This window comes from Ambystoma mexicanum, chromosome 7p (assembly GCF_040938575.1).
Source record: "Ambystoma mexicanum isolate Mex_15411 chromosome 7p, UKY_AmexF1_1, whole genome shotgun sequence".
Classification (NCBI taxonomy): domain Eukaryota; kingdom Metazoa; phylum Chordata; class Amphibia; order Caudata; family Ambystomatidae; genus Ambystoma; species Ambystoma mexicanum.
The window spans coordinates 802,060,424-802,076,362 of NC_090939.1; the positions used below are offsets into that span (position 1 = coordinate 802,060,424).

A 15,939-nucleotide genomic window follows, 5' to 3' on the forward strand; every position below is an offset into this window, starting at 1 on the left:
TTTTCCTAACCAATAGAATTGCATTTTAACTTTTGAGTGTTACACGTCAATTATGACGAGTTTTGAGTATAAATGTTACTACTTGTATGAAGTTTGTTGGAGTTGAAGCGAGAAGGACGATCGTATCACTGCTGATTTCCATGACTCCCCGTTTTTTGTACTTGTCATTAAACGGACTCCCTTTGCCAAACCATTGAGTAGTCCTTATTGATTGGTGTTGGAGTAATAAATCTGCACCCCCATCCATCTCAAGGGTGCAGCTATCTCATCTTAAAGTACTTTGGAGCAAACCTCGGTTCTATGGGCCGGCCGGGGGTCTCCAGAGTACAATAGGACTGGATGATGACTAGGTAAACGTGTAGATGACTGATGTCCTGTGGGATTTTTACTCTAATGTACAACTGAGTATCATCTGTATTTTGGTGGCTGGCTATATTGTGATCTTTAAGGAGTGTGACAAGAGGCTCCATGTAAAGGTTAAAAAGGATCATTGAGAGGAGGAAGCCTTGGGAAACTCAGCAGGACACTGGGAGTTGGTTGGAAAGCAATGTGCCCAGTTCATCGGCCTGGTGTCTGAACAAGAGATGTGGTTTTTTGAGAGTTTCATTTTGAAACCCTAAATTTGGCAGTACAGTACCACTTTATCACCGCAACACCAAACGCTAAATGAGGCCCCTAGTTCTTGATCTGTAACAATCCCCTTCGCTATAAAGTGTGTGACATCTTTGTGTGTGCAATTATCCTACAGGGACAACCATAACATGAAATTCAGGAGGTTCCAAACTCCATTGTCTAATTTGGCTTTGTTTGACGTTAGGAAAAAAATCAATTTAGATAAATTACGTTTATGTGTACCTGTTTGAGTTTGATAATAATTAACCATATTACCCTTAAGATTATTTTAGTGTATTGATGTTAGCTATAACTGTGTTTTTAAACAGTGCTTGTGACTACAGTGTTTGATGTTGCCTGAATGTTGATAACAGATGCTGCTAGAAAGTGTTTATTGTGTTTGAATCCATAACAATGAACACCTATTGGCTGCGTATCCAGAGGAACACGTCATCGGCTATTCCGTATTGTGGCGAATACTTAATTATGCCATTCTGTACGACCCAACAAAACAGTGTTTAACATGAATTGAAAAGGTGCAGGAACTGGTGAATTAGGGGCAAGGAGAAAATGGGACGCAACAAGCAAGATTCATTTTTACCGAAATCCTCGGTTCATGGGGAGTGCTGGAAGTGAATTATGAAATATAATTTTTCTAAGAGTTAGAAACTGTTTCGGAATCATGCAGACCCTTCCGGTTTTTCTCATTTAAAAGGGACAACATTTGCATAAGCGCAGATGTATTTCGTAAGTGCTCTTTTTTTCAGGAAGGCAGTTGTCCACACTGGACGCCTTTACAAAGTTTAAAAGCCTCTTGCTAATTTTAGTAGACGCACGTGTGGCAGAACTGGAGTGATTCATATCACTTGCCAGACATGCCTCCCCTGAACAGCTGTTTATTCTGGCTGAATAAGTACGGTAACTGCGTTTTCCTTTTTCTTTATACAAGCTTTTGGTCGCAGTTTCAATTATACAGAACAGCTGGTAACTCCTGTTCTGCAGGCCACCTTACCATCCTTCACTACCATATGACTCTCCATTCTTTCACCAGCTCTCACCACTTATTTTTTTCAATCGACTAAAGAAAGCGGCCTCGTGACCTCAATCAAGGCCTCACCCTTCAACAGTCAGCTGACAAACACTCAATCATGTGTCCTCTGTCCCAATACTCAAAGTAAGATTGCATACACTGTTGCAGCAACAGACAATTTTGCCCTAGTACATGGATGTATTGCAATAACATTTTCACCAACAGATCACTGCAAGGCTGGCATTTGCACCAAATGACCAGTGAAAAGATGGGGGTCATTGCAATTTTGTCAGTAAGCCGCTGGTAGTAACGGAGCTTACCAGCAAACAGCTTACTGTTTGTTTGCGCTGCCTGAAATCCCTGTATCACCAGGATATTACGGGATGCAGAGTAACGGTAAATTCCCATTCCCATAGGAACCACTGAATCACTGGCACCGCTTTTAATGGTTCCGGTGATTCAGTGAATTCACTACTGGTAGGGGTATGAACTACCGGCAGGTCAGGCCTGCAGGTCTACCAGCAGTCTCGGAGTATGCCGGTTCAGAAAAGGTGCCAGTACATGTTGTTACCGGCACCTTATTTCCAAACCACCATACTCATAATGACCCCCAATGTCAGTGTATATTCATCCAGAATTGGTGAAAAATGTACCAGCACATGAGCAATTTATGTAATGCGACACCAGGATTTAGCGCAAACATGGGAAAATGCTTCTTATTGCTATAAACAGACACGTGGTCTGCCTACATTGGCCAATGGACATACAAAGCCAACTATGGTTTCCTTATGTTTCTGTGACACTGGTTAAAGTTTTGTTAAAGTGTTGCAGCTTACGCAGCTTCAACCTGTGTTAATGTGGGCATTTATATGTCTTACAACAACAACCCTGGCTCCGGCCCTTGCTAATTTTTGCAACCACTCCTTTGCATCAGGATCCTTCCCCTCCCCTCTGAAGCACTCCCTTGTGCATCCTCTTCTCAAGACACCCATAGCTGATCCTTCTTGTCCAGCTAACTATCACCCAATTTCCATTGCTCCCTTTCTGGGCAAACTCCTGGAAAAGTTGGCCATCTCTCAGCTTAAGCTTCATTCAAATTCTGTTGGCTGTCTCCATGACCACAAGTCTGGCTTCAAAGCTGCCAGAAGCACAGAAACTGCTCTCCTGAACATCGTGAAGATCTGCTCTCCAACCTTGACTCTAACCTTCCCTCTGTCCTCATCCTCCTCGATCTCTCTTCTGCCTTTGACACGGTCAACCATATCATCCTGCTCAACCGTCTCCGAGAAAACCTGAGCATCACTGATCAGGCTCTGTCCTGGCAGACCTCTTTCGTCTCTCATCGACCCTCCCAGGTCCAACTTGGGTCCTTCCTATCATCTATCTTCCTCTCTACCTGTGGTGTTCCCCAGGGGTCTAACCTCTCGCCCTGGCTTTTCAACCAATATCTGGCAACTCTCACCCACTGCATTGCCATTTACTGCTCAAATTTCCAGTGCTAGGCTGACAACACTCAACTCATTTTTAGGCTGCCCTCAGCCACCTCCTCTCCCTCTCTCATCTCTGATTGCCTAACTGCCATTCAAGATGGGTGTGCCGCCAATGATCTTTGTCTGAATGTCAGCAAGACTGAGATCCTCCTCATCGGCACACCTTCACCATCCTTTCCCCTCACTCTCTGGCCGGCTTCCCTTGGCCCGCCACCTACCCCCACCTGCGAGGCTAAGAACCTCGGGGTCACCTTTGACTCCACCTTTTCCTTCTCTGCCCACATCTCTGAGGTCTCTAAAAAGTCAAACTTCCTACTGCACCTCCTCAGAGGTACTCTGCCTTTCCTCTCCTTCCCCCAGAAGCTCATGGTATCCCAAACTCTGGTTCTCTCTAGGTTGGACTATTGTAACAGCCTCTTTCTAAATCTACCTGCCTTTACTCTCCGCCCAATGCAACTAATCCAGAACAGCACTGTGAGACTTGTCCTTGGCCTCAAGCCCTGGGATCGTATCTCTCCAGATCTGAAATCTCTCCATTAGCTCCCAGTGGATGCAAGGATTAAATTCAAAACCATATGCATTGTCCACAAGGCTTTCTGGGTCCAAAATACCTTCAGCTATCCCTCCGCAAATACCTCCCCTCTCGAGCTCTTCACTCTGTCTATCTCTAATTCCCTCAGGGGCAGTCGTTTTTCAAAGAAACAAGCTGGGTGTAGATCTCTGTCTTCGGCTGGGGCCTCCCTCTGGAACAGCCTCCCTGCCACTCTAAAACTTGAGGAGAACCATCTCCGGTTCCAGAAGCACCTCAAGGCCTTCCTCTTTGCGTCTGCCTTTGCTCCCCCTCTCCCCTGCTGATCTGTTCTCTCTTGGCACTGTGCACCTGGCCTCCCTATGTCCTTCGTGCCCAGGTACCAGCTCATTCTGCCACCCTCCCTTACTGCCTACGGGCCACCCCTTGCACTGTTTCTGTACCTGTACCCATACAGTCCCCCCTTTTTCTTCCTGCACTTATCAGACCTACCCTGTCTGCTGTCTTAAGCCTAGCACTTGCAAATTGCTGGCTGCACTACCACTGTTTGTTGCCTTTATTATTTATTTATTATTATTATTTATCTGTTTCTCCTCTGCTTCGCACTTTCCACTTCTCCCCCTTTCCATGCACTTTTCCCCTCCCCCTCTCCCATGCACTTGCTCGTTCTCAATGTCACTGGGCCTAGTAAGATCGCTGTTTTGTTCTCCCCTGTTCCCCTCCCTTGCCTTGTCGCGCTCTGAAACACTTGTGTACGCGAGCGCGATAGAAATAAAATGATATCAATATCAACCTATGAGACGGTCATTACCGTCTTCTAGAGTATCATGTCATGCTATTGTGATGTCACCTGGAACACAATAGGGACATCTACTGTGCCCTATATAACATTACTGTACAACAACAGAGCATTATAGGCATATAATAAGTCCCCATGGACTTCTGCGTGATATAAAGCCAATGGCCTCAGAGCATGGACTATATGTAAGCAGAGAAGTCCCCAATGAATTATCCTATCCTTAAAATGGGCTTGATGAACTTGAGGGTGGGCTGTGATTCTATAGAATACCAAAATGGTCCGGCATTCTCTTCTTTAAATAGACAATGGGTGCAGTGATAGGATATGATGTGGCATTTATATAATGCGCCTGTGCACATGTGTTTCTAGGTGAGACAAGACAAGGAGGTGTGAACAAAGGGAGGACAAAATAACGATCTTACTAGGCCTTGTGTCATCGAGATCATGCACGTACGGGGAAGAGGGAAGCTGAGAAGTGCCAGGGGGCAGGGGAAGGGGGGAGTGCAGTTAACTCACAAGTGCAGCCAGCGGTTGGCTCATAAATGCAGGGAGAAGGGACTGTATGGTTGCAGATACAGACCCTTAAGTGCTGGGTAGCCCAGGGGCAGTGCGAGGGCAACTCGACACACAGGAGCCTGGGCCCAAGTTCAGAGGGTAACCAGGTGGCCAGTGCGCAGAGCAGTCAGGTGCATGAGCAGGGGATAGGATGGGAGAAAGCAGAAGCAAACAGGAAGGTCTTGAGTTGCTTCCAGAATTGCAGGTGGTTCTGCTCAAGTTGGAGAGATGCAGGGAGGCTATTCCAGAGGTAGGCCCCAGCCTTGGAGATAGATGTGCCCTCAACTCTCTGCTTGGAGAAGCGTCTGACGCTCAGAGAGTTGGAGGTGAATGAGCAGAGGGCTGGAGAAGGAAGAGGTTTTGGAAGAGAAAGTTGGCCGTAGAGCGGTCCCAGGCCCTAGAAAGCCTTGTGGACAATGAAGCTAGGAACGTACAGTTATGTTTCAAAAGGCAGTATTATTGGTTTTGGACAGTTCAACTGTCTGTGAGATAATGTTACAGCCACTTTTTGCAGACAGTGAGGGATGGAACACTGCGCACTGCGATCATCTTGCATCATATGTTCAATAGAACCAGACCGTTGACTTATCACAATTAGGATATTTAATTCCATGCATCAAAGTTAATGCTAATCTTGGTATCATAGCTAGATATCTCATCCCCGCCCCACTACAAGATCCTTACAGTAGCTGCTGGATGAACAGTACCGTGAGCTCTGCGCCCAACAGAAATACGTGTTTATAATTCAGTTTACCTGTTTGAATCCAGAAAGCATTGACTTCTCGTATTGATACAACAGGAAATCTCAACAAGTGCCAACTGTCTGCTATATATTATAAAATAGTCAATTTTATCTGTAAAGACCAGTATAACAATAACAGCAAAAATAATAATAAGACCACAGTAGCAGCTGTATAAACATAGCAAGAGTTTCCCCTACCCTAACAAAAGGGAGAGTACCCTTCACTTACTGAACCAGAACTTTAGCATGCCGCCGCTTGCACCGTTCCCGGACTCCCCTTCAAACCAGCACCTCCAGAACAAGCCTTCATGGTGCAGGGTGACCATATCATGTGTGTCCTCCTACATTTAAAGAGAAACAATGATGCATTCAGGACATAGCAAGGAAAGGCCATCACAGGTGCGTATAACACAGCACAGAGCACCTAATCGGAGCCGTCCTTGCTGCAGACGCTCAGCTTTCTTCCCGTATGTTCCACACGGATGTCTGTTACTTGGCAAGGAGCCAATACGGTTTGCCAGGGGAGTTGCTAGGTTTGGAAAAGACCCGGGGCTATGCTGATGTCGGAACTGTTGGGACTGGGGGCTAGCTAGTCTTTTGGCTGTAGCTCCTGAGATGCTATCCGGGGCTACAACCAGAAGATCAGGGGCTATAGCCCCCTTAGCCCCCCCTAGCAACGCCCCTGCGGTCTGCACCAAGGACGGGGTGGGACATGGCATGTTACCAGCCCAAAAGGGTTACACTACATAGACTTCCAGCAGGGGCATGTTTTCTTTAATTCCTGTCTGTAGTTGGGAGCGCACCTCAGTGTCAATGGAATAGGGCGAGCCACACTATAAGAATCATATATTTTTATTAACAGTGCCTTTTACGTCCAAGACTTTGGCTGCAAGTTATAAAAGGGATTGGGGGGGGGATCTGGTCTGATAATTATGCTGTCACTTGTAGAACTAGGACACTTAAGTTAGTCCAAGCTATCCCCCCCTCCCACCACCATTTAATTAAATAATGTTATTCTGAGCAAATACACTTCATCTTCCCATGCCTCAACACATCTGTTTGCACACATTGTAAGAACCTGGAAAAAGCTTCTCACTGCTGGTGTTAGACATCAGACTGGCTCCTTCAATTCAGAAAAGAACTCAAGACCCACCTCTTCAAGGAGTCTCTCCTCCTCAACACCTAGGCCATCATGTCTCCCCTCGCGCCACCTGACTCGCTAGATGCCGCCTGGCCCTTTCCTTCCCGCCACCCGGTACAGCTGTACCCCTCCTCTGTGTCCCTCTGTATCATAACCTCTGTATATCTGTTCTGTTGTTACCTCTATAAAGTGATCCGTTATGCATCTGTATTGTTGTATACCTCTGTAAAGACTCTGTTGATTCTCGAAGCTAGGTCGATGCTCAATTATTACCATAATAATAATAATATTAATAATAATAATTAGGCTGTATCCTTGTTGAATTGTGGCCCTGGTCTGGTGGCATGTGCACACTCCTTACCCCAGGCCAGGGAGGGACCACTTACCTCCACCCTCCCCACAGACCAGCTGCAAGCAGAGGGGCGCAAGGCAACATGCAAATAAAAACAATTGTTACCTTTCCTACAACATGAGATTGGCAACCCCCTGAGTTCCTACCTTTCATCGATGTCAACGCCTCATGTTGACCACAGATAGCTGTGTGGAATTGGATGATCTTTTAATTTTAAACATAAACAAACTTACAACTAGGGGTGGGCAAAATTACAGAGAGCAAAACAAAATTGGTTTCCATTTCGCCAGCATTGAGTTTTTTCCCCTGTTCCACAACCTTTTTACAGCAGATTATATTTTGCTCAGAAATGTCATTTTTTCACAAACTGTTTTTGGGAGGGGGGCTTAAAACACAAGGGCCCTCATTACAACACCGGTGGTAACCAATGGCGCTATTAGCACCATGGTTGCTGCCGGTATTGTAACGAGTCCGCCATGGTGCAATGGGGAATTACCACCCCATTCCAAGGTTGGCGGGGCGGTAATTCCCCATGCACCATTGGCCCTTCCCCATTCCCATTTTTGCCCCATAGGGCTCAAATGGAATGGGGAAGGCGGTAATTACGGTACCGCAAATTGCGGTACCGTAATTACCTCCAAAGTCCCTTTGCGGGTCCCTACTTTAACGGCTGGTCCACACCAGCCGTTAAGGTCGGGAGCCGCAAAGGGACCTCGTAATTAGGTGCTAAGGGGTTAACGGCGCCTCAGCCTTTTACGGCGCCGTTAACTCCTTAGCGCCAGGGTCGTAATGAGGCCCAACATTTCAGACAAAACAAAATGGAAAGAGGGAAAACATCCGAAATTTCATATTTTTCCCCCCATGAAAAATACAATTTCCAAAAACTAAATTTAAGGTTAGAGAAAGATTTAAACAGCCAAGATATTGGTGAATTGGGTGAGTTTTGCCTGGAATTCACAAATCTTCACGCAGAACGAATTTCAACCATTTGGCCCATCCCTACTTATAAAATGAAAAAACTGTCCATTAATGAAATCCCCTTTTTCCCCTTCCTATCCTGGCATGCACACTTAGGGATTCACACGGCCAGCTCACGCGAACTGAATGGGAGCATGGTGAGAAACTCAAGATAAACTGATGGGGCAGACCGCTTCTACGTATCTGTCACTGCCCACCTAGGGGTAGGGGCCAGAGGATGGCCTTGTTGGTCTTTCCCTTCCCCTAGGCGGCCTCTGGCAGGTCACCACGTTCACATACCCCATCGCGAAAGGGTGCTTGATCTTTAATAACTTTATTTAAACCCCTATAAGTAAATTACTACCCAACACTTACAACTATATCCCTACTCCAACATGAACACTTATTTCTACCACTACCTCTGCATACAATAAAATAAATACATGTCAACATAAACAAGTATATTCATAAAATAGGTAATCAAATATACGCCCGAGGCTCATGGATTAGCCAGAACACCCTTGGCAAATGCAGTCTAGCTGTGGCAATCTTTGGAGCCCTGGGGCTTCCTCCACCCCATAGGGAAAAGCTTATTCAACTTCCACCTGTTTTATCTCTTGCTCCACAATGGCAGTTACCTTCAACGTTTTCTTGTCTCATATTTTGAGGTTCTCTTCCCTGCCCAGTCCCCTGCTTGGGCAAGGGAGAGCTGTCATTTTTTTCTACCTTGACCAACATTCCTTCCAGCCTCCGATAATGGGATGGATTGCAGTGGCACATGTAAATGTTTTTGTTTTACTACAGTAAACGCGAAACATAAACATAAACAACAAAATAAATTACTGTTAGTCACCACCCTGGTGTCATATTAATGTAGTTTCCTTCAAGAGCAAGCAATGAAATGCAACCCGTCTAGCCAGGCGCTAATTGGGCCAGGTGCTACAAGGCTCTTTATGGAAGCAGGATACTTACATAAAAAAGTTTTGACAATATGGGATTAGTAACCCATCCCATGGGCTACACTGGGGGGCACCAGGACGTTACTCCATGGTGTAGCCATTGGAACATGCTACTAATGCCATTAGCACCCCAGGTTACCAAAGTGATAACCCGGGGTGCTGATAGAAGGGTCTTTTCTATGAATGAACGGGACGCCTCTTGGCGTCCCGTTCATTCATAGAAATTACAGTTCCAAGATGGCCACCACGGGGATGGAAGGCGGGGCTCCATACGGAGCCCCTCTTCCATTTCTTTTGCAGCCGGCTAAGTGAGACAGAGAAGCATTGGCGACAACAGACCTCGCCGCGACACAGCCACGTAAGTTGGGCTGGGGAGGGGGGTTGGGAATGTAAAAAAAAGGGTTGGTGGAAAGATGGCGTTTTGGAGGAGGCAGCCTGTGGGTTCCGTGAGCTAAAATCAGCAGTTTCAGCCCACGATCCACAGAACCTGATTGGCTGCTCCCCCACCTTGGGTGCTAATTAGGAAGGTCCTTGAATACCTGCAAGACAAACCTAGCCTTTCATCCTTTCAAGGCCAATAAATGAGTACCAACTTAAGTTGGGTGATCATTTTATGTAAAGGTTTTATGTACAGGGCTTTGGTCACAGTTCTATACTAATTATAAATTATTATCATGACAGGGGGCCTCATTACTACCCCGTTGGTAGCCTTGCTGGTAAAAACCGCACAGCTTCCGCCAGAGTTTCATTTTTTTCCAGCGCCTTGCAATGGGGAATTACTGGGGCATTACATCCCTGGTGTTCCCGGTAATTCACGAAAGCCAGGCGCCAGAAAAAATGACTCCCCATTCCCATCCCATAGGAATCAATCGGAATGGGGAGGACGGAAGCACTGCAATAGTGTGCAACAGTGCCGGTGCTTCCATCAAATTCTGCAGGCGGGTGCCAACCTGGCGGGCGGAACGGCACCCGCCCGCGGAACTCGGAGTGTGCCGGTCCGGTAACAACGGTGCCGGTGGCTTACCGGCACCAATGTTACTGGACTGGCATACTCATAACGAGGCCCATGGTGTTGTCCGGAGAAAGCCTAACCTTCCTACCTCCTTTCAAGGACTACATGCACACCTAAAAGCAATCTGACCAGCAAGTGAAATGCCTTCAGTTCTTTGATAATGGAACCAGTTGAAGCTAAATTCACAGTATGCAATTTGAAATTTGAGATCCTAAAACAAAGACCTTTGTGGGTCTCTTTTTCTCTGCCCTCTCGTGTGCATGTTAAGTGCAAAGGCATTACTGCACGACCTCATTTCTGTGGCTCGTACTCTTTGGAAACAAGTGGGAAACGATTTTCCCTCTATGGCTTCCAATACTTCCTGAACGAGTTCATATGTGTATTAAAGCAGCCTGTGGGGAGCATTCAACACCAAGGAAGTCTTCAAATAAGACACGAAACAACAAAAACCAACATAAATGCAAAGACAATTGCAAACACCTACTCACCGCTTAATTGACAGGCTTGGTCAGTTCGTTAAGTTTAATGCAAAGAAAAAGAAAACAACCAATCAATTATATTGGGCTCACTTTAACTTTACTATATATTCCTGTTTTCCAAAACATGGCAATTTATTTTGGCCACTGAGACTTTTTTTGTTGTTTTTTTGTTTTCCCAATCAGTTTTTTAAGGTTTTTTATGTTGTTCTCAGCCCCTCTTTGCAGGTAAAAGACAAAAACAAACACCGGGTGTTGCCTTGGTTTTTGGCTACATTTGGAAGATCCCTGAATCATAAGTAATGCTCACGGTTTAATTTCAATTTGTCGACCTTGATATATGTGAATGTACATCATTTTTGGGCCATTTCATTGGTATGTATCCACATTTGTTTTCCTATACAAAAAAGTAATGGTGTTTCTGCTTAGATTGCTATATTGAGTTCAGCGATAATCAACAGAACATGGAAGGATGGGGGGGTACCACTCAGATTCGTAACTCTTAATCTAAGTTAACTGTTACTGCAGGATAGCTCAGGGGCAACGTGCTTAGAAGCAAGACGACACAGGGCACCACAGGTTTGAGCCCGGGGTCTGCGCTTAGACACCCCTGGGTATTATGCACGTTATAAATAACATATCATATAGGCGTCCTCCAGGAAAAGCTGATACACGCTTGATCAGGAAAAAACTGAAGAATAGCAGATGTGTGGTGATAACCTTCACCATATCTGGGGTCGCACCTGTTATTACAGCAGCTAGAATACTTTCAGTCTGAACAGCCATTGGCCAAGGCATGCCACGTAGTAGGGGGGGCCTGACCAGAAACACATTCTCCTATTTTCATTTTTACAAATACATGCTGAGAGCAAACAAACTGACTTCCATCCAGATTTACATGACAAAATAAGTAGGCGGGTAAATCAGGGTTTAAACAATACGCTGGGTGCTCTATGTTCTGTTACTTAGCACGGGACAGTAGCAGAATGATGTCGTTAGTTTGCAGGCAGCCCACAGGGGATATCTGGAAAGAGTAGGAAAGTGCTGTCTGCTGTTGCAGTTTTCCCCATTAGGATGTTTGGGAGAGTGGCAAAGTGCTGTCTGCGTTGCAGTTTTCTCCATGAGGATGTCTGGGAGAGTAGGAAAGTGCTGTTTGCGTTGCAGTTATCCCCATGAGGATGTCTGGAAGAGTAGGAAAGTGCTGTCTGTCGATAGCAGTTTTGCCCATGAGGGTGTCTGAGGCGAGTGCTGTCTGTCAGATGCAGGTTTCCTCATAGTGGGTATCTGGGGACAGTAGGAGAGTGCTGTCGGTGGGGGAAGGGTCATTTGTCGGCTGCAGACTTCCCCATGTGGAGGTGTGCTGGGGCAGTAGCAGACTGTTTTTTGTTGGTTGCAGCTATACCCATATAGGACATCCGGGGAGAGTAGGAGAGTGCTGCCTATCAGGGGCAGGTTTCCCCATAGTGTGTTTCTGGGGAGTTTAGGATAGTGATGTCTGTCGGTTGCAGGTTTCCCCTTTGGGTGTGTCGGAGGTGTAGGGAGTGTTATTTGTTGGTTGCAGTTTTCCCCATGAGGGTGTCTGGGGAGCGTAGAAGAGTGCTGTCTGTCAGTTGCAAGTTCCCCCTTTGGTTGTGTCGGAGGTGTAGGGAGTGTTATTTGTCCGTTGCAGTTTTCCCATGAGGATGTCTGGGGAGCATAGGAGAGTGCTGTCTGTCAGGTGCAGCTTTCCCCATAGGGGTTGTCAATGTGCTGTCTGCAGGTTCACCCTTATTTGCTCTGGCGTGTCCTTTCAGATCCTAACTGCATTAGAACTGGTCAGCTGGGGGTCGGAAGACTCGCGCAATGCCATCATTCTGCTGAAACACACTGTCAATACTAACCCCAGCTGCGCTCTGATTTTTCGAGCACTTCTCAACTTCTGTTGCAAGAAGCCAATAATCTGTTCCGAAAGCCACCAAAAAGATCAAAATCCCCAGAGCGCCGAACAGCCCTCCAAAAAAAATGCCCACGCTGAGTTTCATTGTCGATTTGAGCTTCTTTCTTCAACTGGAACAAACAAAACCGGCAATCCTTAAATGACAGCGCCTCGTCTTTGCCGCAGTTTCTCTCTCCGGGTCCCGAAGGCTGGGCTCCTTGTTCTTCTGCGTGCCCGTGCTCGGCAGCCAGCAGTCTCGGGTCTCGAACTGACTTTCTATTTTAGGCCCCTGGCTTAGGAGCTTTGTTGGCGCTCTCTCTTTCAGGGTGTGTCCAGTCGAAAATAACTGACCTTACCACAAGCGTTCCAGGGGGCGGGGGCTGACATGATAACTATCCATTTACGAGAGTGATTAGAAGATGCCATGTAATAACAACAATAATATCGATGGCCATTTTTATAATGCACGCCATGAACGTAATTGTCTGTTTGCCCTCATTATCTCTGTGCTACCAGGTTTAAACTATAACGATTCATAGTTGCACTTTAGAACACCAAATACGTAACAGACATGTACCCTTGCGAATATTGGTATGAGCACCTAGTTATGACACCAGAACTATCCGATTATTATATAATCATATCATGGGGACAGCATTACATTGTACACAACAGACACTCTCCCCCGTGCTGACCCCCCCCCCCACATCATTTCACCAAAATGCCAGGGGTAGCGGAAGTGACATCACGTGACCCTTGACCCCCTGATGACATCACAGGAAGTGATGTCATTTGACCCGCCCCCGAAGTGGTACATGACCTTTCACCCATTGACAAAACAGGATTGTACACTACGAAAAATATGGCTACGATATCACTATAATGTGATGTACATTTCATACAAGAATGGATGGCCCTATGTATTGTTAAGATCAGTGTTTATAGGCCCATATTACCAAATTACTATGAATGCAAGCAGACGTCCATGACCAAATGATAATGATGTGTTATTATATAGCACTTACGCTTAAGCGCTTTATATAGAAAAAATATACACCCAATATCACCCAACCTGTGTTGGTACTCATTTATCGACACCAGAAGGATGAAAGGCTGAGTTGAGGCGTTTAAGAACAGACTAAATCAGTGACTCACCCCCTGAAGTGTGCCTGAAATAAACCTTTAATGAGTCTAGCAATTATTGTATAGAATTCCAGAATTACATATTATTTGGTATTCCTATTCTTTCTTATTTAGGGTCAGTGCTGAAAGTGTTAGACTTTTGGCACTCCTGTTCTTATTTTTCTTCTTTTTTTTAAGGGGCCTTAACAAGAAAGCCAGTCACTCTAGAAGTAAAGAGCCACATGGTGCTGGCCACAGCCCAGGAGCTTGCATTACAAAAAAAAATATCTTTTTTTAAAAAGACAACGTTTTTTTTGCTTTTTTTTTAGAGGTCGCAAGGGAGACTACAGAGGTCACAAGTGAGACCTGAGAGGTCGCAGTTGCGACCTCTGGCAACCCCTAAATAACATCCTTGTCCTCCCCACCTCAACGACAACCTACAGAAGCATTCTTCTTAGGACTGTCACAGCACCTAACCCAAGGACAATCCTCACACTCAAGGCCCATGCCCTCTCAATACTCATCCCGAAATGAGGCCCATTCCTATGCAAGACTCATCCTTAAGCAAGACTCATCCTTATGCAAGACTCATCCGTTTGTGAGGCGCATCCCTTCCCGCAACCCAACAACTCCCTGAGGAGCATCCTATGCCTAAGATCCATCCCTTCCCTGACAGTCGTACCTGCTCAAAAGCCCATTACTATCCATCCCGTTCTAAGGACAGTCCCTGCTCCCAGGTGGACCCCAAACCCAACGCCCATCCTCCTTTGGGGACGATCCCGGCTCATGGGTGTACTGGGAAATCGGGACAAGGTGGAAATTGCCCACCAGGCTGGCTTGGCTGTTAATCCCTGGGCTAGAGCTTCAAAATGTAAAAACAAAAAATTGAAAAAGCTAAAATTCTTCAGAAACTAGGCAGGCTTGAAGGAACCGATTGCTCTCAGGCCTGCTTGGCTCCTGTTTAGATAGGGTAAAACCCTTAATTGCAGCAGTGTTGCAGATGGGCCTGAGTGAGACCCACACATGGCCCACCAAAGTGAGAGCAAAAAGAGCCTAGACAAACGAACATGTTCACATCGCCCAGCGGCAATGTAGGCATTTAAATGACAAGATTCTTGATGATAATGATGTTAATAGCACCCTGAATAGCACTGGTGGATGTTACTATATGGGGCTTATAGAAATGGCTGTTGGATTATTTGTGGTACTCACTATTGGGGGAAGATGCCAAAAACTCATAGAAAGATGTAACATTCAATTAGTAATTATTAGTACACTAAAAGGGGGGTCATTGAGAGTTGGGTGGATTTTTTTCATGAAATAGCGCTGGCGAAAGTTTAGAGTTTACTGCAGGCAGAGATTATATTTTTGGAATACATTCGGAGGTATTTTAGAAGTACCACCTGCAGGTGGTAACATTAAAAGGTGCTTTAAAAAAAAACAAATGTCAGCCATTTCCACCTTCAAAGTTAAGGTGCAAATGGATTATGTAGATTGGTGTTTCATACCACTACTGTACACTTTGATGCACAATATGGTCCATTCTGGCCCTTTTATGCAAAACGTGGGTAAGGAGACGAGAGAGGGCCACCTTTTCACCCCCTTACCGTGGCCCTTGGTAAAAAAAAAAAAAAATCACTGTTGAATGAAAGTGCCTGAACTTCCCATCTGGAATGGGAATTATTTATTTAAAAAATAATTGGCTATTTTAGGTGGAGGTAAAAAACAGGCACATATTCTGCAGGAAATCTGTTTAAAATGCTGCCATCTGTATTCCCATGGAATACTGCCAGTAGTATTTGATCCATTCCCTCTGGTTCCATTAACTGAAATATGCAACCAACTTTCAAGAAGGTGCATCTTGGGAGCACAATAAATCGGAGTCTTTTGCTCTACATTGTCGAAGGGCAGACCCGATTGTCACATTTACCATCAAGATCCCAACCACAGCTTTTCGTCATGGCTGGCAGAGGCTAATTAGCGAATCAAGGTGGTCTGTTGTCTACATTTGAGCCAGGGCAATAAAAGGGGGGGGGGTGACACATAATTGGTTACTGAGCAATGTGGGGAAGTAAAAGAGGTGCGAGGGAAGGCGATTGAATAAAGGGTTGAGGAATGGTGCAAAAGGGGAAAGGAAGTCTGAAAGTTAATTGTATTGTAGAGGCTGAAGGGACATCAAGGATGCGGTGCAAAGGAATGACAGCAGAGGGTGGTGGGTAAGGAAAGTATTGTAAATGAGACAGGCACA

The 15,939-nt window shown here is 45.7% G+C and overlaps 1 protein-coding gene across 1 annotated transcript in view; it reads right to left on the bottom strand.

The window, feature by feature from the left end:
- The window catches only part of TMEM182 (transmembrane protein 182), a 206,588-nt gene extending 193,741 nt beyond the window's left edge, over nt 1-12,847 (bottom strand). Inside the window, exons 1-2 of the mRNA XM_069636925.1 lie at nt 12,535-12,847; nt 5,987-6,098 (exon numbers count right to left, since the gene is read on the bottom strand). Of these exons, the coding sequence (XP_069493026.1) occupies nt 5,987-6,098; nt 12,535-12,675 (253 nt within the window). The 5' untranslated portion in view covers nt 12,676-12,847. The remainder of the gene's footprint in view (nt 1-5,986; nt 6,099-12,534) is intronic.
- Between the last annotated feature and the right edge of the window lie 3,092 nt (nt 12,848-15,939).